Source organism: Amphibalanus amphitrite, unplaced genomic scaffold (assembly GCF_019059575.1).
Source record: "Amphibalanus amphitrite isolate SeventyFive unplaced genomic scaffold, NRLGWU_Aamphi_draft 000213F_arrow, whole genome shotgun sequence".
In the NCBI taxonomy this organism is placed as follows: Eukaryota; Metazoa; Arthropoda; class Thecostraca; order Balanomorpha; family Balanidae; genus Amphibalanus; species Amphibalanus amphitrite.
In genome coordinates, this window is record NW_024881708.1 from 383,617 (window position 1) to 404,515 (window position 20,899).

General features: G+C 49.7%; 1 protein-coding gene across 1 annotated transcript; it reads left to right on the top strand.

The window, feature by feature from the left end:
* The first annotated feature begins 16,068 nt into the window (after positions 1-16,068).
* Positions 16,069-20,565, top strand: LOC122385262. The gene is made up of 3 exons (XM_043373403.1): positions 16,069-16,421; positions 16,940-17,412; positions 18,854-20,565. Exons 1-3 carry the CDS (start codon positions 16,232-16,234, stop codon positions 18,995-18,997), a joined length of 807 nt encoding a protein of 268 aa, XP_043229338.1. The 5' UTR covers positions 16,069-16,231; the 3' UTR covers positions 18,998-20,565.
* Positions 20,566-20,899: the final 334 nt, after the last annotated feature.

Consider the following 20,899-nt stretch of genomic DNA (forward strand, 5'->3'; position numbering starts at 1 on the left):
TCACAGTCCCCACTGATGAACCATTGCCATAAAATCGGTCTCCGATAAAATAATCAATTGAGTTTTCGTCAAATTTACGAGCCATATACGAAACTTGGCATTGTGCTGCTTAAAATAAAGCATGTTTTACGGTAGTTTTACGCCGGTGGCGGAGACGCCGGCCGGCTGCTCAGTGCTCGCACTGACACCAGGCGGAGGGTGTTTGGCCGTCTGTGCGTGACACTAATGTCCGGTCGGACCGCGCGCAACTGAGGGGGCGGCGCCCACAGACGGCCATCACTGGGAAATGTCACTGGCTAGGAGCGGCGGAATGATTGTTTAGTGATTGAAAATGAAAACTTGTAACGGTGTTTTCGAAATTCAGCAGCTTACATGCACGGGTGCATACCAAAATATAAATACACACCAAAATAGAAATAAATACATACACACAAAAATATAATACATACCAAAATAGTTACCCAATTTATGCGGCTCCATTCTGTGGCATTCGTACCTAACAACTTTGACAATTAATATGAATGTTGTGCTCACATAGTTTGCAGCATAAAGCAATATATTAATGGTATGAAACATTTATCTACATCCCATACCATCAAAAAGGAAGGCCTTTTATTTCCTTTGTCAGCGCTCTGCCGTAGCGAGTGGACGACCACCAAAGGTGCCTGGCCCCGTCCGGGACACGCTGGTCTGTTGGTCACCACTCCACCCCTCACCCCGTGCCCCGCGACGGCTTAGCGGCGGCGGACAATCAGTCTGGCGAGCCCAATTGAATGGCCACACTCGAGCATCGAGGAGGCTCTCGGCCGACCGGCGGGCCTCTTTACGAGCTCGTCTCGCCGCCGTTTGGTTCCAAATCAACGATATGGCGGGATTCCTCCTCGTGGCCAGCTCTCAGTGCGGCCAAATTAAGCCGGTTTTGCCAGATAGAAGGAGACAAGAGCAGGACCAATCGCCAGTTACTGTTATTGGCCGGTGGGATGGCCGCCATTAGTGGCTGGCTGAGCGCAGCGACTGATCCCCGGCCAGTCCGAGGTAAAATAAAAACACGGCCACCGTCAGAATAACCGAACCGCCATCAGACGGAGAAAAACCGCGCCCGGAATTTATCTAACCTTCGGTCTGATTGAACGACCACAAAACTGCTACAAAAAGGACACTAAAATACTAACATAGAAAAGCTGACGATACTAATTTAGCCAACGGTCTCAGAGCAACTGCAGTAGAGTGATTGCCCTTTACAAATTTACAACATATAATACAGTCGCGGCGACGGAGAGCGCTAGCCGATGTTCTGTAGAAGTCACCCGGTGTTACTCGAAAACGTATGTCCTTATTATATACGTCTCCGTATTTTCAGCTGGTAACCTGATTTTTCCAACCTGTCACCGAGACCGCTCCTGAAGCCCAGCGACGTCATCAGGTCGTCCGTCTCCGTAGCGCCGTCCATTGTCACCGCCAAGAAGACAGACGCGGCGCACCACATCAGCGCCGTCCCTGGTGGGCCACCAGTCACCGGTGACGCCAAATGAAGAGCTCTCGCTGTCAGCAGCGCTGTGATTCTGAACACTGGAGTGAGACGCACGTGAAGACGTAAGATGGTGATGGAGGTATGGAGAGTGGTTGGTGAAAGTAGCGAGGAGGCTCTCTTCCTATCTGAGTTCATGAAATAATAAAGTAAAGAAAAAGATACTGGTAAAACAGTTCATCTTTTTGTTTGGGCATTTCGGTCATAAAATTATTGAACTATAAAATAACATAATCGCAAAGCGGGCAGCCTCACACCGTGGTTGCCATAAATAGCATATACATACAGCAGTGGTCGGCAGGTCATTCGGGGTCGTGCCCCCTTTTTGGGCGCCAGGCAGGGCCATTACCCCCACCTACCAGACCCCATTGCTGACACAACCAAGTTAACTGAAATTCCATACCGTCCTGGAACTCTTTGGGTATTTGTGCATTTCCAATGCATCAAATTTAAAACATGACACTTCCTCCACAAAACATTTAATACCTATATCCCAGTAGCGGCGGAACACCTTCAATTAAGGGGGAGGGGGGGGGGGGCACTGCCGACTTTTGGTCCCATTCTTTCCATGCAACGCCCATAGGGCTAATGTTAAAATGCAAAAATCAAAGGGTGCACGGTGCCCCGGTGCCCTCCCCGTTCCGCCGCCTATGCTATATCCCATTTAACCCTTGTACGGGGACCCGCAGTTGCTACTGTACAGCGACCCTGAGTAAATTGTCTCAGCACCCTCACAGTGAACAAAGATAAGCTGTCAGAGGGCACGCACAGAAAACCTCAGCTGCTCTTGTATAGGGACCGGCAGTCGATATCAATGTTATCGGTTGTTACTGGACAGGACAGACGGCTAGAGTTGGGGTTCGTGTACAGTAGCAACTGCGGGTCCCCGTACGTATAGGGGCGGCGGGTGGTTTTCCGTTAAAAGCTCACGTAAAAGGCATTGGATCACGACCAAATTGTACCCTCGAGCCCATCATTTTTTTTTTTTTTTTACCAGCCCGGAATATATCATGACCTGAGACCAGTTTTACCAACAGAAAAATAACCGCCTGCCGGAATTTTTGCCTCAAGACCGCTTCACATACGGAGCGTAAACGCGATGGGCTCGTAAGCGGATAGGGCTTTACCGTTTACGCTCCATATGTTAAACGATCTTTAGGCAAAAATTCCGGCAGGCGGCTATTTTTCTGTTGGTAAAACTGGCCTCTGGACTAATGACCGTTGGCTTATGAGCTTTTTCTGGAGATCATCTTGAGCCATAAAATCTCACTTCAAGAAGTTATAGCGTGTCCCGATTTTCTCGACACTTGTCATTGCCCTCTTGAATGAGACGGAATGACCAAGGACCTTAAAAATGGGCAGCAGCGGCTTCCTATTGTCACGGGTAGCACGTTGGTCTTTTTTATGCACAGCTCCATATCAGAGTCCGAGAGGCCGCGGGGGTCCGATCGACTCCTCCCCCTTACGTTAGCGGCTGTTGAAACGCCAACAGACGGGCGACGGTTAAAAGTTGCAGCTGCTTTTGTACGACTGTACGGAGGGGTGAGATGGTGAGGCGAGCAGGTACGTGAAAATTGGTATCTAATCAATGTGTGCTGTGCCTTTGGCCTGGGCTTATCTTTGAACCCTGGGATGCAACAGTCACGATGGCTCCATCACTGGAGCTACAAACTCTAAAAAGATAGGCTTTCTCAGAATCCCTCATTACCCCCACCGAAAGGGCTCCATTACCCCCAAAGGGGGCATGCCCCACCATTTGCCGACCCCTGACATACAGAATACCACTAGGTTTCACTAAAGTCACTTACCTAGGTATACCACTAGGTAAGTGACTTTATATCGGTTTCTTATCACTTTCGTTGAATATTATTGCGATCATTCTGGGTTTCCGCAAATAATTAGAGCACTGACCACCATCTCTATTCAGCGTTAATCTTTATCGCTCCTTTATCTCCCCCACAGCTAATGCGTCGCCCCGGAGCGCCGTACCATTCACAAATCAAACAAAACCGCGCACGACCTCCTCTGAATAGGGCGGCGGGCGCCCCATGTCCACGGGGGTCAGCCATCCGACAGCCCCACAATCGCCACACCCTCCCCCACAATCCGGAATTAATTCGGAATCGGCGTCTATCGCAGCGTTTGCGGCGCCGTCGGTCGGCGCCTGCTGCCGATTTCCATTTGGATAATGTCGCGTGCCGGGACAGGCCGGGCAGCTTCGGTACAGGGGGCGGTCGGCGACGGACCTTGGCGATATTGTGGCCCGGCCCCGGCGGCACGTGACTGGAGCTCGCCCAGAGGGCACCCGCACACATCGTGTCCCACATTGGGTGCACGATTTGTTAGCAAATAATACCAGACGCCGGCCACAGACACTGACAGCGGGCAAAATGATTCATCGGCGCTTCCCGTCGGCGAGAAATGAAAACGCGGCAAAGCCGAAATACAGACAGACCGGATCTAAGACCGCCGGACCTGATGAATGACGTTTGATAAATGGACAGTCAGAGCAGAAAGTAAATGGAAACAGGGATGAAGCATTAAGTGCTTTGATGATGTGGTGGGAGGTGATGGCATCATTGCGTTTGGTGATAAATGAAACTAAGGTAAATAATGTTCGAAGCCGTACAATGAAAAAGGTACCTACTTCTGAATTATAATTGGAAAACAATGGGAACGTTTTTGGGTTATATTACTTTAAGTTGGCTACACAATGTGTTTCGATATAAATCTTTTTATAGCCATAAAGACAAAGTCACTGTAAATAATTCGCCTAAAATCAGTGACATCAGTGAGTGACATTTACAGTGACTTTGTCTTTAGGTATGGCTTTAAAAAGATTTATATCGAACCACATTGTGTAGCCAACTTAAAGTAATATAACCCAAAAACGTTCCCATTGTTTTCTAATTATAATTCAATTTGTCTATCTATATCAAGTACCTACTTCTCTTTATTGATAAGAGTACTGATAAGAGAGTTACTGATCTTTTTTTAGTTTTAACAAAGTAATGTTAAGAACTGATTTTTGTATTTGCCTACGCAAAAATAATTATTAGCTCTCTCTCATCTATCTCGCCATTACTCTCTTTATCTCTCTCTCTCTCTCTCTCTCTCTCTCTCTCTCTCTCTCTCTCTCTCTCTCTCTCTCTCTCTCTCTCTCCCTCTCTCTCCCTCTCTCTCTCTCTCTCTCTCTCTCTCTCTCTCTCTCTCTCTCTCTCTCTCTCTCTCTCCGTGCCGTTCATCTCACTGCACCCTCCACCTCCGCCGCCTCTGTCGACCTGGGCTGTCTTCGGAAATTTAAGCTCTCGATTGGTACCGGCCATAATTTGTCCTTGCCGGATGGCGGGCGCGCTTGATTTCGACATTTAATGCCGGCTCTGTCGGGATTGCCCACCGGTAAACAAAGGGTCTCGAGCGATAAATTCAACCGATGTCGACCGGTCGAAATCGGCGGCCACCCTGCTGTCGACCCCTTCCCCTCCCCCCCCCTCCTGAGCCGTGCCGTGGCACAAATTACCCGTCCAGATTCCCAAGGCGCGCTCACCAAGAGCGCGGCCAAATCACCGCCCCGCTGCGGCCCGGTGGTAAAGCAGAAACAAATTATCAGCCCGAGACTGAGCGGCGGGGCTTAGAGGGATGCGCGCTGCCGCGCTGGACAGGTTGAGGCAGTTACAATTATGTAACTAAGCATGTGATGCTTACATGTTCATCGATAATCGTAGCCATATACTTATGGTGACTGTTTATCAATCAGTTGACTAGTTCGTGGGCCTGCGAGATCACACATAAACTAGTATCGCGTACCATAAGCCAAACCGAATTCGAGAGGACGTTTTACGTACAATCCAATATCATTTGCCTCTATGGAGGCAGCGAGAACAACCATTTATCATTTTGATATGAAATAAGAGCACTTCTGCAAGCATCCATCCTCCGAGGCATCTGATTCCGACTCCGTATTCGCCTGCGATGCGTCACAAGTGTCACACGGGTCTGGCAGCACTCCAGCGGCGCGCCTCCCTTTATTATCAGATAAAACGTCTCCGGAGCGTGGCACCGCGCCGTATCTGACGCCTTTACGACGCCTGTCAGATGTCAAAGAGCGGCAGACATCAAATCTGAATAACAGGCCACACGAGGCGCGACGCGCTGTAAGCGGAACCGATCCGCCCGTCGGCCTCCCATTACGGGAGTCAGCAGGTGCTCCCCGTAATGCGTAGGGGAGAAACGAATAAAATGATGAGTCTAAGGGGTGGTCTGTATTGGCAGAGATGTTTGATGAGGATTTGGAAGTGCGGCTGGCTTTAGAATGCAGTGTAACAGTCGCATAAACCGAGCCGAGGGGTGGGGGGATGCTTGCATGTAGCCATAGCAGTGAAGCCTAATTTATAGAACAGCAGAGCATGACGACAGAAATGTGTCATAAATAAATATGTTTTATAAAATAAATTCATCATTGATTTCTGACATGCCGAATTGTACACTAAAGTATAATTGGGTTTTCACATGCCTCGATCGGGTCTGTCTGTTCACCGCTGCTACGAAAAGTCGCACTCGCGTCCCTCCGGGCTCCCGACTCGCCGGCCGGCCGGCCGGGCGGGCGCGTGCCTCCGCGTCCGTGCGCCCGTAATTGAAAGCCGTCCGCTCGGCCGCTGGCCGGCGCGCTCCACTGAATGGTAAGGCGCCGCCGCCGAAATGTTTCGAAGGCCTCCTAGATTAGCCGGGCTACTGACGGCCGCGCGGCGCTCCAATCCGCCCTGTCTGTTCGGCCTCTGTCCTGCCTTGGCTCGCGTGCTGCCGCGTTGAACAGAGCGGTTCGATGGGTCACAAATGAAATGGCAGCTCGCCCGCCGTCGACTTTTGGCCGGTCGGCGCCCATAAAACGGGCAGTAATCGCCACTGCGTGCCTCACTGCCGGCCATATTGGTCGGCTTTGGTTACAGGGAGGGACGGTGGGACGGACGGGGCAATCGAAAACAGTCAGAAAGTGGTGATTATTGTGGAAAATATTGATGACAAAACACTGTAGTATATTGCCGGCTGAACATTGAGCTTATATATCGGCCATTCTAAATCGCATTACGCATTTTGGGTCTTTCAAAGCAATAATTAAACAGTTTCAAATAAGCATGGTTATGAAACGTATTTCAAATTATAACTAAACCTTTTTAAGTGTCTTTATGAAACCAGCTTACTCGGAAATGCCCAGGCATGATAAATTTTCCCACAATATTCAGCACACAAATATACAATGTTCCTCATTAGTATCTAATGGATAACTAGTGTTCGAGCCCCAGTCCCACTAATCTCTCAATCGATATAGCCATCCATCCAACCAAACTCAATCCGTTTCCTGGCTCATCCCGTTGCCGCATTATCACAGCGGCGGCATCCGCCGACTGTCTGTCGGAGAAAGCCGAGACCATCCTGTCCGCAAACGGTCAGTCGGACAGCTCGACCCGATCCCCTGCAGCCGGCCGTGGCACGGAAAGCCGAGCAGCAGAGAAATGGGCCGCATTGGCGAACAAATACGGGCCGGAGTCGCTCCGGCGACGGCCGTGAGCCGTTCACGCGACGGCCGCTGAAATAAATGAGCTACCGACAAGATTCAAGAGGGAGGCGGAATGGTAAGGAGGTGTGAAGAAAGGGTATGGATAACAGGATTTGCTAAAGCACACAGGCAGAAATCCTGCAATAGCACACTAAACTTTCTACGTACACAATTTTAATTAAGACCTACGTTGCACAAATTTTCACCTGTTTAAAATCGATCGATATTTTGCAGGGCTGTTACGACCTCACTTATTCTCTTAATAAGTTTCAAACGTTTTTTCAAGCGGTTTAGTTATTTCGTACATCTTCATAAGCAAAGTGAAACATCTTCGCATCGGGAACCCAATTCATCGAGAAGCGTTGAGAAGTTGAGAATTGGAAGTCGGCAGTCCAATTAACTTTTAGAGAGTGCTCAACACCGACACGCCCCTGCCGCTTCGTCGCCCCATAGCGAGCCTCCTGATTAATTCTCCCATCAGCGTGATGGCGCGGGTGGCTGCGGACGCGGCCGGGTATCTGGGTCGGCGTCAGGGCAGCGCTCGCCGCGGCGGGGACGGCCCGTTAGGCGAGACCTCACTTTATCGCCGCCGGGCTCTCGGGCCGGCTATAAAGTCTGGCCGCGTCAGCAGGGCACTGATTAACTGGAGGCGGCCGCGTCAGCCCCCACCCCCTCCCCTCCCCCCCCCCTCGAGCGCTGGTCTAGCGGAGTGGAGGAACGACGGCGTCCTGGGCTTTTAGTGAACCGGGGGAGAGTTTACTACGGCGGGGGACCACTGACCGATTTTCTCATCTGGCTGGGCGGGTTTAATGTGAAGTGTGTCGGCAGAGGAACGTTCCGCTTTATCGTGCGGTTCCCTCAGCGCGTATCTGATGAGGTAAGGCACTTCTTGGCGACCAAAGGTATTTCCAAATAATAAATTGGTGTGTATACGTAATATACTCACCAAATATCAATAGAATGTATAGGTATTACGTTTGATGGAAAGCTTGATAATTGATATAACCACGTTGGCTACATCTGAAGTCTGAACACCAGGTAAGTACGATGCTTCATTTGTCGTTTGCAATTTATTTACTCTTACATTTTACCTAGCACGCATAACTTTTGTACGAAATAACGGCAGAAAACTTGTTTCATTGTAAATCCAGCTACTTTGCAACAACTGTGCCATGTGGCACAACAGCAGTGCATCCTACTTCGATCACAATCCTCATTTGATAATATTTTTGATTAACATAAACCAACTCAGTTCAAAAGGTTTTAGGATTCATTAGGTACAATTCAGTCGTGCAATAGCTACTCGCATGATCACTCAATATGTACACTATTGCCGTTTTGCTCTCGGATGCTTTCCCGACAACGTGCCAAACTAATTCTTTTCCATCCGATTAGTTCCTACCATTCATCAATTTAGCACGCCAATTTTCCTGATGATAGTTTCTGACACTCCTTGTCGATTCCTCCCGATAGAAACATACAAAGAACACCAGCGGAAATGACGGCCCGTCTACCGACGGCACTTAATGGACGCTTCAGTGCACCATTAATCGTCTCCCGTGGAGATCACGACAGCTCTCCTCTCCTACCCTCCCCAAACTGTAGTTCTCCCCTCTAATACCGGTCCAGGCCCCAGTCCTGCCACCATACCCTCACACATTCTGTCAAAGTCTCACTGAAGTGGCAAACCCAACCAACACCAGTTTCGGCATCGGGCCCTCTCTGTCAACTTCGTTTTCCATCATATCCTAGACCAGAATAATAGACGCAGATTTACACCAGTTTCGGCTCCGAGCCTTCCAGCAGTGTCATCTCAGTCCCAGTCCTGGTCCTGCCGACACCTCGTCTAGTAATGTCCTTCCCTCTCGTCGACACTGGCCCTTATCCCCCACCCGACCCCATCCGGACCCGCTCCAGGCCGTCGCTGAGTGATGACCGTGCCCTGATTGGCCAGCGGCGACCCTCTGTGTCGCCGGTCACGCCCCGTGATCCCACGCCGCCGGGTCATTTGTACAGACTCCGCCGGTCGGCGAGCGTCATTGTCTCACATTACGCCGGGAGCGAGACACGGTGCAGGCCTGTCTCGTGGCGCTGAGGCACGCCGCACGACACAGGGAAATCTCCCAGGAATGAGACGTGACACATATTTGTCTCCTGCAGTTGAGAAAGGGCACAGGCTGTCCTACCAATAAGACATAACATAAGCCTGTCCCCCAGCAATGAGTTATGACAAAACGCATCCTTTTAGTACTGATACACCAGTGACCCCGAGCCTCACGTTCATATACTATAACACCATCTTCCCTTCAATACCCCCGAGTGTACCGCCCAGTGAATACTGAACACCCGGGTCCCATTTACATCGCCGCTATCTGCGTCTGTCAGGGCGGCGCCCGACGAGCCGACGTGCTCCGCCAGCCCGGATGAAGACATCCAATTGAGACGAGAGTTTGTGGCGCGGCCGTTCACGGCCCGTTGAGCGCGGACGTAATCCGGTAATACGCAGCCGATCGGGGCTGGTGGCGCGCCTCTCCATTCCGCTGCGCGAGGCATAGGTGCCGCAGACTCTGTCTCTGTCTCTGTCTCTGTGTCTGTCTCTGTGTCTGTCTCTCCCTGTCTCTCTCTGTCTCTCTGTCTCTCTGTCTCTGTCTCTGTCTCTGTCTCTGTCTCTGTCTCCCTCTCTCTCTCTCTCTCTCTCTCTGTCTCTTTCTGTCTGTCTGTCTGTCTGTCTGTCTGTCTCTCTCTCTCTCTCTCTCTCTCTCTCTCTCTCTCTCTCTCTCTCTCTCTCTCTCTCTCTCTCTCTCTCTCTCTCTCTCTCTCTCTCTCTTTCTCTCTCTCACCGTTTTCAATACAAAAAGATACATCAATGAACACCACCCAATTCTAGTTTGCTCACGATTGCGAATTTCACAAGTCAATATTTGCGTTACATTGTTTCCTTTTGATCCATTCATGAGCAATGACGTTTTACATTAGACCAAATATTATAAATATCTACGTTTTACGACGAATAAAATGATCAGACATCAGTAACTTTACTATCACTGATTTCCCCTAAGAAAATTCCCTTTTAAGTCAGCATTTGACGGGAAAATAGGTACATTCAGGCATCTCAATTCCAGGAGACGCAATTTCTCTAGCTATTTGAATTTAGCCCGTCTGTTCGGCCCAGCGGCAATAGAGCGGCGGTTTATCTATATTGCAGCAGAAAGCTCGTATGTTGATCGAAGCCATCAAACCTCCCAGCAGCCCACAGTGTATTGACAATGATATTTGGCCAAGGAGATTGAGGTAGCGAGTTTATTTGATTATGGAAATTCAGCCGCATTTCAAATCGACTGGAAGACCTGCTGAGATCTTGTTCAATAATGTCAACAACTGCCTTTCGAGTCATCTTTTTGAAAGCAGGACTTGTTTATTTTCTATTAAATATTCTGATGGAGATGTCAGGCGGGACGATTGGGAAACATTGTCGGTCAAAAATATCGAGACTGCAATCATTTAAGCTGAGATGCAGGGTTATTTCGAAGGTGTATCTTATATCAGTGTTCGTTGTGCATCATGTGAACAATTGTATAATACCTACCAATGAATGCATTACTATTCAAATCATATAGCTACATAGCGACAATAAATAATAAGTGGGATGAGCGCATTGCAGATAATATTATAAAGATTATAATGGTGTGGAAAGTGACGTCAGCCATAAAACAACTAGCCCTAACACATGAGGCAACTATGTCTACATAGAATAGCAGCTAACTCTTCAACACAATGTCATAAAACTATACTGCCGAAGTTAAAATCTGACAATGTAATTGAATATTTCGGCAGATAACAGACAAGACCACCTTTTTGATTGGATGAGATGTGTACGCTGGATTGGATACCCCTGTGCATAGTTTCATGTCACCAGCACGAACATTCAACATTTACAAACGCATATTGGCCTAGCGAGAAGTCAACAGCACAAATGCTTGCCGCACGCATTTCGAGTTTTCCTCTGATGTTGCGTGACTGTTTTAAATTGGTTCTGAATTGCTCAGAAAATTGCCTGCCGTCACCACTGCTCGCGCTGAAGACGAATATCGAGGCACGTGGTATACCTGAACCGAACCGGGCTTATATTTCGACTTCCGAATTAGAACTGTCATAGACGGACTCTGCTCACATCACTAATAACAAAGGAAGTCAATAAAACTGCTAAGAAACTGGAGCAAAGTCGACTTGCGCAGGCAGTTTTGACAGAGTCGGTATGAGCTCGATGCATTGGTCATTCGATAATGGGTCTGTTTACCTCGCGCTGGAGTCGTCAAACGTCGATTGCCAATGCTATTGCTTCTTGCCAGGTTTGGCGTGTGTGTGACCACCCGCAAAAGACAAACTGGGAGCAAAATATAGCATTTTCAATACATTGATGGTATGTAACACATCGTAATTCATAACATCACCAACATATCATGGGCTTGCAGTGAGCACTGGACATTCGTCCTTCAAATCCCCACTGCACTGGGTTGCCCCGTCACGCCCGACTGCCTCCCCCGATCGGCCGCCTGGGCAGCCGACTGTGCCGCCAAGCACAGCTGCGCTGCGGCACAGCATGCTCGGAGACGTGCAGGCGGCGGCTGCGCCTCAGACGGTGTATACGATGCGTAGGCGATAGCCGGCGATCAAACGTTCTTCAAAGCAATGGAAAATGGATATCTGTCCATTTCCAAAATTATAACACTAAAGTAGTCAGCGTGAACATATTTGCATTAGAATGGCCTTTGCATATAGCCATACAATTTCTACTAACAACTATAATACAAGTGACTAATATCTGTGCGATAGATTCAAAATGACCTAAACGGACCCAACGCGCTCCAGATAATGAGCTCTGATTGACTCCATTATTTGCATGGTATGTCTTGATGAGTTACTGTTCTACAACTATCGTCCCTCCCACGCCTAAATCACGGAGCGATGATACGACCGCGATCATTCGCTGCCATTCACCTGTCACACGAACACAATCCGGCGCGTGGCGTGTCCTATCTATTTCTGCGCTCGGCAACTCAGCCGGGTTTGGGAACACACGTGCCGCTGGCAGCGACACATCCACCGTGGCAGCCAGCAGCTGCTCAATAGTCGTCATTGGTCGCCCGAGCCAGGTATTGAGCGACGGACGGAGTTTTTTGTCGTCGTCCCTGACACGGAGCCGGCTCCGGTGACGTCCAGAAAAGAGGTGCCCGAGTGACATGTCGCTGCCTCGTAGCGCATTATTCGAGTACCGTTGCACGGATGTGACGTAAGTCGATAAGCGCACGGTGTAAAAAGCCGCCGCAATCGCTGTATTCAGGTGGGACGTTCTGTTGTTCCCTGATGTTCCGCTACACGGGCGATTCTATTCACAAACGCTGTAAATACCTCGCAAACAGCGGGAGCCCGTACGTCAGCAGTTGCAGTGATACTGGAGCGATGCGGCTGCGGCTTGTGCAGTCAAATGAACGGCATTCTGCACTGTTGCATAACTTGTCCACTTTCCATTGAAGATGAACTTTATCCTCGACAAATGTAATAGTAAAGTCAGTGTTGGCGAAAATAATTCATTGAAGTATTTTTGATAAAATAATGATACGGAGCCCACGCGTTGCTTTGGATTGCATAAGCCATTATGCATGTCAATAGTTGTTACAATATCCCTAGCACGTTGGCAGACTTTTAAACGATTTGAGCGATTTAAACTTCCTTCATCTCTTCTATTTTTCTCATTCTCCTGTCCGCATTTTGCTGTTCTCTCGGTCGCAGCCTGCGTCTCCTGCCGAAACATTTCTGTCCGCCGGTTTTGTGAGGTCCGCCTTTGATCACCGACGGCATGTGTCGGCAGGTTCCCGGAACGAAACCGGTTCTAATGAGCGCTGCGAGGTCACGGGGAGCGGCAGTCTCGGGTGTCACCAGACGTCACAGGGACATGTGGGATGGGAGAGAGAGAGAGAGAGAACGAGGAAGGGAGGGAGGGAGGGAGGGAGAGGCGTCGCACTGGCGTGTGTCGGTGGAAGAGCGTGCCCATGTTTTGATTAGGCTAGTTTGTGCTCGATTCCGTAGAGAAGCTGTACTCATGCGGAGAAATAAACCTCATTAATGGTTTCAGCGTTACATTTGTTTGCTTTCTGTGTATTTCTTAGCGCTTAGTGACAACCTTAAAGTTTGTTTTATCTTCTTGTACGGATTGACAAAGACGGTGCATCATAAACAAGTTTTTCATTCATTGCGGTTCCTTGCATGCATCAATAATGCATGCATACTAATTGCAATTGATATGCATCATTTTGTTATATAAAATAGTTGGATGCATGCTATATGAATAATCGTGATAATAGTTACTGGCATTATCCTTCAAATCATGGCTCCACTAAAAAAGTGCGGATATTCGATTGAGACCCCACAAGCTCACTGTCACACGCGCTGCATTGTCACCTAACCTCCCGCCGGCACCTGTGTCGGACTCCGCACACAGCTCCGGTGACGTCAGCTCTCAGGTGCGCCCCGCTACCCCCCCCCCCCCTTACCCCTCCTCCCCCCAGGGATCGGTGGCATCTGGTGACGTCACCACACGCGCGCCCTGAGCGCCGTCACCTTACCGGTAATTACAGCCCCGGCCGTGGGCAGCGGCGGCAGCAGGCGAGGTCAGACGCCGCAGCCTGGCAACCGATGACGCATTGACATGGTGCATAGGCGATTCCGAGTAGCTATTAATGCCAGAGAGGTCAAGAAACTCAAGCAGAGGATATATGAGTGATGAGATAGGCGCGTGGAGAGTGGGATGAGTGGTATAAGTTTGTTGGTTAGTCTGTGTAAGACGCATATACATTGACAGGTAATGAATATCATGCCATAAAAGTTGTTGTGAAGAAAGCTTCGATTAGGATTGATATTGGTATATGCAAATGTATATTGCACATTTGAGTCGGTAATTGAATCGGAATTAGAATCATTCAAATTTCATTTCATATGAAATAACTTGAGTGATTTTTTTTCAGTCGTGTCTTCAATTGCCGCCAAGGAGGCAAGCTATGCACACACAAAAAGTTATAGCTATTACGGTCACCGTCTAGAAAGCAGTTATAATCGCACCAGTTTATATATTTCAAGTAGTTGTCACAGTCCCATTAAATACGCATGTCTCCCATTAGCTGCTACTGGTGCATTCGCAATGCTTCATTTTTCACAGTTATGTGCAAAAGAAAAGAAACAACGTTCCCTGAACTTACCTTTTCTTGATGAGTCATTAACATCCCACTTGCTTTGACAACAGACAAAAAAAAATATGTTACCACACATGTCAAAAGCTTCAGGAAGTAACCCATTCTGAGCGCTGAAGCTGCTCAATTCGTGTACCGGAACTGCCTAATAATCTGAAACTTGTCTCCTATCACCGTCCATTGCTCTCCCCGCCCCACCTCCGTGCCCCACTCCCCTCCCCTGCTCCCTTGTCGCGGTGGCCCGCCCACACCCCTCTGCTCCTCAGCGTTGCAGCCGCTCCGGCTGGCACACGTGTGCGTGTCGCCATTTTGTCGGCGGCCCGGCGGCCCGGTGGGCTGACCTTGCAGAGTGTTGACCCCGCGGTCGGCCGACTGCCGCCGAGCCGAGCCCAGCCGAGCCGCGGCCATGTTGATCAGCCCACTGCAGCCTGCAACCGGCAGACAGGTGTCCCCGGGAGGGGAGGGCAACAAAATGGGGGAGGGTGGGGCGCACTGGGGAGTGTCCTGTGTCCATGGGAGTGAATGAGTCACCTCTTTGTTGCATGCAGGAGCAGAAATGGTCTTGCTTTGTGACGGATCTTGCAACGCGGCTTTCAATGCATCAGAAAGCATTAATACAATATATCGGCGAGATTTCCTTCTCATTGACAATGGTTTGTGTCATGATGGATGTCAATTGATCTAATATCAGCAATTAATGTGACATGATCTATCATATTGCACGACAGCCACATGGAAATACGAATGAAGGCTGGTTGTCAACGCCTTCCCGGTAGGCATAATGGACTTTGTATTTATGGAACAGTAACAAATGCATTTTGAACACAACAGGAACAGGTGCATTATCTAGCGTGTGAATTTTCAGCTTTTTCATCAGTCTTTGCAATATTTCTAAGTAGCATAATAATGTCATACATTGTTCTCGCCTTTGAATCGGTTTCTTTTTTCCTAGGGAATCTCAGACAACTCACTTTTTCAACGCAATCAGTTGGGGGTATCCGACGCTGAAAACCGTGAGTGACCAGAGGCTGCAGCTTTGCCAAAGAATGAGGCAGCAATGTAAAATCACTCGACACGTTCTTTGCGTGCTTATAAGCGGACTGCAGACGATTAAAAGTGGGTTTAAAACGTATCATTTTTTTTTCAATTTGCATGTGCTGTTGATTGAAACAGCTCATGCATTTATGGAACACTATTCTAACCTAAAAGCTATTTCTTGCATCTAGGTGTGAAGGACCAAGACGTTTCTGTTGTGAACTCTAAATTGTGTTATGTTCTGGCGATAAAAGTCATAGTTCTCTGAATTTATTATAAGCAAGTGATCAGCAGCAAACCACTTGATTGACAATATAATGACTATACGCCCCAAAAGTCCTTAGAGTACCCCGTTCAATTATAGATTCTTCTATTATCGAATTTTTACGGTGGCCCTAAGAGGAAAGAAAGGCGAAAATGGTGAAAAGGAATATGTGATAATATTGGTTTTATTTGGCTGAAAATTGTATTGTTCATGCAGCTCTGTCCGCCATTTTCCATCGCTCTGATCAGTTCCTGGTACTGCCGAGTGCGTGCGGCCGCTGGCCGCCATTTTGCGCGTGTGGAGCTGTGCAGCGCGTGTGTCATCGCTGGGTGTGCGGCGCGTGGCCTGCGGCGGGGTCAGCGTCCGTCGGCCACGCGCCGCGCTCAGGTGGCCGCCGCTCGTGGCGCCGATAGGGCCCAGAGTCGCCGGCGACGGCGGCCGAGTGACTACCGGGCGCCGGCGGCAGCACGGCCTCAGTCCCGCCGACCAGCCCGAGCTGACAACACGCCTACCGGCCGAGCGGACCGACCGACCGACGGACACACCGGGCCATCGGTCAGCCAGCTGAGTCAGAGAGTCCGAGTCAGAGCCGAGTCAGCCGAGTCATGTCGCTGTCAACGCTGCTAGTGGCGGGCGCAGTGCCATTCGCGGGTCGCGGCGGCGGCCTGCAGGAGCCGCAGTTGGTGCGCGACCAGCTGGTGTCGCAGCTGGGCCGGGAGATCGTCTCCGCCTTCCGGATGGTGTCTGGAGGGTCGCCGGGGTCCTCCGCCGCCAGCAGCCGGCGCTCCTCCACCGGTAGGTGGGGGCAGAACGGGACTCAATGGCACGGATAGTTTGTTATAAAATATAATGTTTTGGTACAGCGCTTCAATACTTCAATACAATTCATACTTTGAATGTGATTTGTCAACATGCAATACCAATTCTTTTGATGTGATATTAGTAGCTTTGAGTGATGCCACGACAGCTTCGTTATACTGACTGATGAAGTGTAACAAGACATGACACTTTTTATCTGGGACAACGCACAGCATGCATATGCACTGACCCATTGGTCGTTATTTAGCTGCATATTCGAATCGGTTTACGATATCATAAATTTTCCTTTCAAGACCAACAGGGGACGGCTATTGCAAACAAAACATCGCCCCTAAATAGCACAATGGTCGGAAAACTTGTGAATATGTTCGAACATAGACTCATATATATCATACGCTGCCCATCGCTAGCTCCCCCCCCCCCCCTCCCCACATACACACGCCACCGCCCAGTCGTGACCCCTCGGCTGACCATGACCTCTCCCTTCTTCACAGACGCCTCGGTACAGGTGGACGACGAGCCCAGCCAGTGCGGCCGTCCCCTGCCCGACATCATCCGCAGCAGCCTCCCCACCGACAGCGCTCCCATGTCGGCCCGACAGTCGGCCGACAGGCCGTGCGGCCGCTGCCGGGGCCGGCCGACAGCCGCCCCGGCCCCCGGCGCGGCCCCCGGCTCCGACCGCGGCCCCGGCGCCGGGCTGGCCCCGCCGGCCGGCCCGGCGCCGGTCCCGGCGGCCGGCGCGGAGGACCAGGCGCGGCCGCGAGCCTACACGGACAGCGCGGCCGTGCGCAGCGTGTGCCACTGTCTGCGGAACAAGGTGCACCAGGTGTCGGAGGAGTTCGAGGCGCTGCTGCTGAAGCGGCTGGCCGAGCTGGAGGGCCGCGAGGACCGCCAGCAGGACGTGCTCCGCCAGACAGGCGCGCTGCTGCGACAGATCGCCGACGACCTGCAGCACAAACTCAGCCAGGTGAGAGCACATTATAATTCTGGACACCATATATAGATATTTAACAGTCTTACTCAGAGCTATAGAGAATAGTTGACATTTCCACTGTTTGGAAAAAATGTCCATTTTCCAAGGACGCTACTGAACCACACTTACGATTTACACCTAGCTATCAAAAGCTAACTTTCAGGGTCGATTCCTTGTCACCCGACATCAAATTAGATGAGCCTTTGAATTTCAGCCGTGTTGAAATTGGGTCGTAGTTGCATAGGCCTGATCATCGGAGCGGAAATCAATGTGACGTTTCCGGCTGCTTAGCATTCCAACGGAGAAACGCGGGCGCCTCCGACATTTCCCTAATTTAGAACGTCTCAACCGGATTATCTGAACTATGATGATGAAATTTGTGGAGTTATGCGAGCGCCGCCTGGGAGCTCAAGCAAATAATTAGACGGAGAGCAGCTCTGTATTGACCAAGGCGCTCCCGGCGCGCTACGCTTTCTATGAAATCAAGGTAACTGTAATTATGAGCATGATCCGCCAAGTTCCTGGTCGGAAACTTGCTCAAAGCTTGTCTACCGGGTGTGTGCCAAGTTAATTTTCATCATCTGTTTTATAAGAAAACTTCTGGAGCGGAAAATGCGATAAAGAAACTTTCCGAGCAGGCGAGTGATACTGGAGTGGACGCTTCCGACCAGCCCCACTCCAAACATGAGTCGTGGTCGGAGAGTTGATAACAGAGAGTAAGAAAAGGGTGGAATATTTCTGAAGCTGATGTTCTAGTCATGTAACTGCTTTCAAATCAATCAATGCCTTTTTGCGCAAACTGCATATTCAAAGCAATAAAACTGAAAGGCATATAACACATCCCGAGCCTTCTAAGTTGCACCAGTTGATGTATGCAGCTAAAAACAAATTACCACAGAAACAAAATATTTTGTGAGATTTCAAGCAGTCTTTTTCAAAATGTAGCTAATGAAGTACCCTCCTGGCGTTTTACTACTTCTTCACGACAATCGTAACATGCAAAGTGCTCACACTATCAGTGACATTTATGGCGTCTGCTACATTTATGGCGCGCACCTGGCGGCGGCGGCGCGTGGCGTAGTGCGGCGTCTGCACGCGCCATTAGCGTCGCTGCTGTCAGCGGCACTTTTTGTCAGCGCCGTCCGCTGATTACGAACAGACAGCGAAATCGATGGCGGAAACCACTGCCTCAGCGCGGCGCGTGCGGCCACCGGTCGTGTGGCGACCGCCGCGAGCCCTCTGACCGAGCTCTGGGTCAGTCGGTGGAATCGATGGTGCTCACTGGTCCGAGCGCACGGTACAATCGATCAGTCCCGGGTGAAAATAGATCAGGTGGCCAGGTTCGAGCAGCTCCGGTGGTGATTGATGGCGCTGTAGGATGATGAATGGATGCTGTACTGGAGTGGAGGCTGACGGGTGGTCTCTGTTGTTTCAGGAGAGGAAGGAGCCGACCGGCGCTGCTGAGGCCCCGGTGGCGGCCGCCCTGGAGCGGCTGACCGGTCAGGTCACCCTGGAGAGCTGCCTGTGGACCGGCATCGCCGTCCACATCTGCGTCACCCTGGCGCAGAAACTGCCGTAAGGTGTCCCCAAGGAGAATCCTGCAGGAGTTGGAACACCCGACACCGGGAGGATACCTGCTGTGCCAACCTACCCTGGCACCTCAGCGGGGATTGCATGTCACTTGAATGACAGCAGTGACAGTCTGACAGCTGGCATTGAGCGAGCTGTCACCTCCTGTCACGAATGACAGTCGCTGTCGCCGGCCTTTGCCGATCGCGGAGGACTGACTGAATGTTCGTCTTGCCAAGACAACTAATGAAACTGCCATCAAGTCTCAAGCTGGTGCCACCTCAACAAATTGAAGTTCTAAGTGGAAGAAAACCACTAAGTATCCACCATCGGCAAGCCGAATTCATCAGCAGTCATCAAGAGAACCAGCAATACGAGACAAAAATCACGGCCACAAACTAAAATGGCCAGATCATGACCAGCTAATCGGACTGCCAAGTCTTTCAGGGTGCGGCGTTTCAGCTGCACTCTCAGAACTTTAAGTGACATTGGTGTTCTCATTGCTAGAGACAGTGAGACGCATAAGTGTACCTTCATTTATGGAGTGTACACTGTGACCTCGCGCATGAGATTTGGGAATGCGGCCTAACATTGAAGTGGCATGTTTTGATACCTGATGTAGCGAGCGGCAGCGTAAAGCTGCGCACATATTTGTAAGCTTGCTCGTAGCTTTTTGAGAGTCGATAAGCGTATTTTTGTGAGTATCGAGCAAATGGATAGGCTTGATGTATCATTACTTCATATTCGCTGGGAATGTCTAGTCTTCACGTAGAATTGTAGATTGTAATAAGAGTCGACGACTGCGGTCGTGTGGTGTGGAAGAAAGGGGCTGGATTTGTAGATTGTCACGTCCTTTAGACATCACATATTTATTATTTATATATTTATTGTTTTGTGTACACATGCAGAGCAGGGTACCGAGAGTCCTTCCATTCCTAGTCATATTTTATTTAATTACAGTCATAAGTGATCTCATTTCGTGTGAATGAAGATTGGTTGTGATGTCATAGTCTGCCAGAGTTTTTGTCTCAGTTACAATTGAAAACAGCAGCAGCAGAGCTCATCATTTTCAAACAGAATGTCTTGACAGACATGTCAAAACACAATGTCTTTCAGTCACCAGTATTAGTCCGCAGGCGTCTATGCTGACTGGTGTGAGACTGGATATCAAAACTGTAGTTTGAGCGGTGTGCCACTGAATGTTGCTGTGATTGCTATCCATAGCGATAAGGCTGACGTCGACCCGCGCTCGGCGGTCACATAATAAGCTCTTCACTCTGCTGTGATACCGTACAATGCGAGACGGAGAGCGTCAGCGTCTAGGGACGTTCCTTTGCGTGTCGTCCCGTAGTTTTCGGACGTAGCGGCGTGTCGCCTCTGTAGCTGCTCGCTCGTTGGGTGTGTGGGTCCTGCGGCAGTGTGTCGCCCCAGGATATGACTGCAGTCTCACGGTGTCTTTCGGTGTAAGCCCGCTCTGCACTGCACTAGGAGGGTGGCCTGTGTGGTAGCTCCCTCTTCCCGTGTACGCGAGTGTGACGACGGCATTCATAAATACAATGTCGCTTTGATGTCACTAGACATGAATGTTTTTCTATGGAGGATCTTAACCGCAAAGAGAGAAGTGACTGTGAGAAGATCTGATCATATCGTTCATGAATCAAAAGAATGAATCTCTAAAAGATTGCTACTGCTAGTAACCACTTTTGCCAGTAGTTTCATTAAAATAAATGTTTATTTTTTACGAATAAGCCAGTCAGTTCTCTACTTTTTTATAATTCGGAAAAAGTCAGGTAATACAAACGTTGAATGACAATAAAATTGTGCGGAAAAAGAACGACACGATAAAGCCGATTTATTATGATGCTAGGTATACGAAGCCACACGGTATACATACATAAACATGATGCTTTAG

What these genes read in the sequence shown, in the direction of transcription:
- LOC122385262 (XM_043373403.1), top strand. Translation starts at nt 16,232, where the DNA reads ATGTCGCTGTCAACGCTGCTAGTGGCGGGCGCAGTGCCATTCGCGGGT. An exon ending in CAGCCGGCGCTCCTCCACCG is followed by an intron (nt 16,422 to 16,939) that starts GTAGGTGGGGGC and finishes CCTTCTTCACAG; the next exon opens with ACGCCTCGGTACAGGTGGAC. An exon ending in TGCAGCACAAACTCAGCCAG is followed by an intron (nt 17,413 to 18,853) that starts GTGAGAGCACAT and finishes CTGTTGTTTCAG; the next exon opens with GAGAGGAAGGAGCCGACCGG.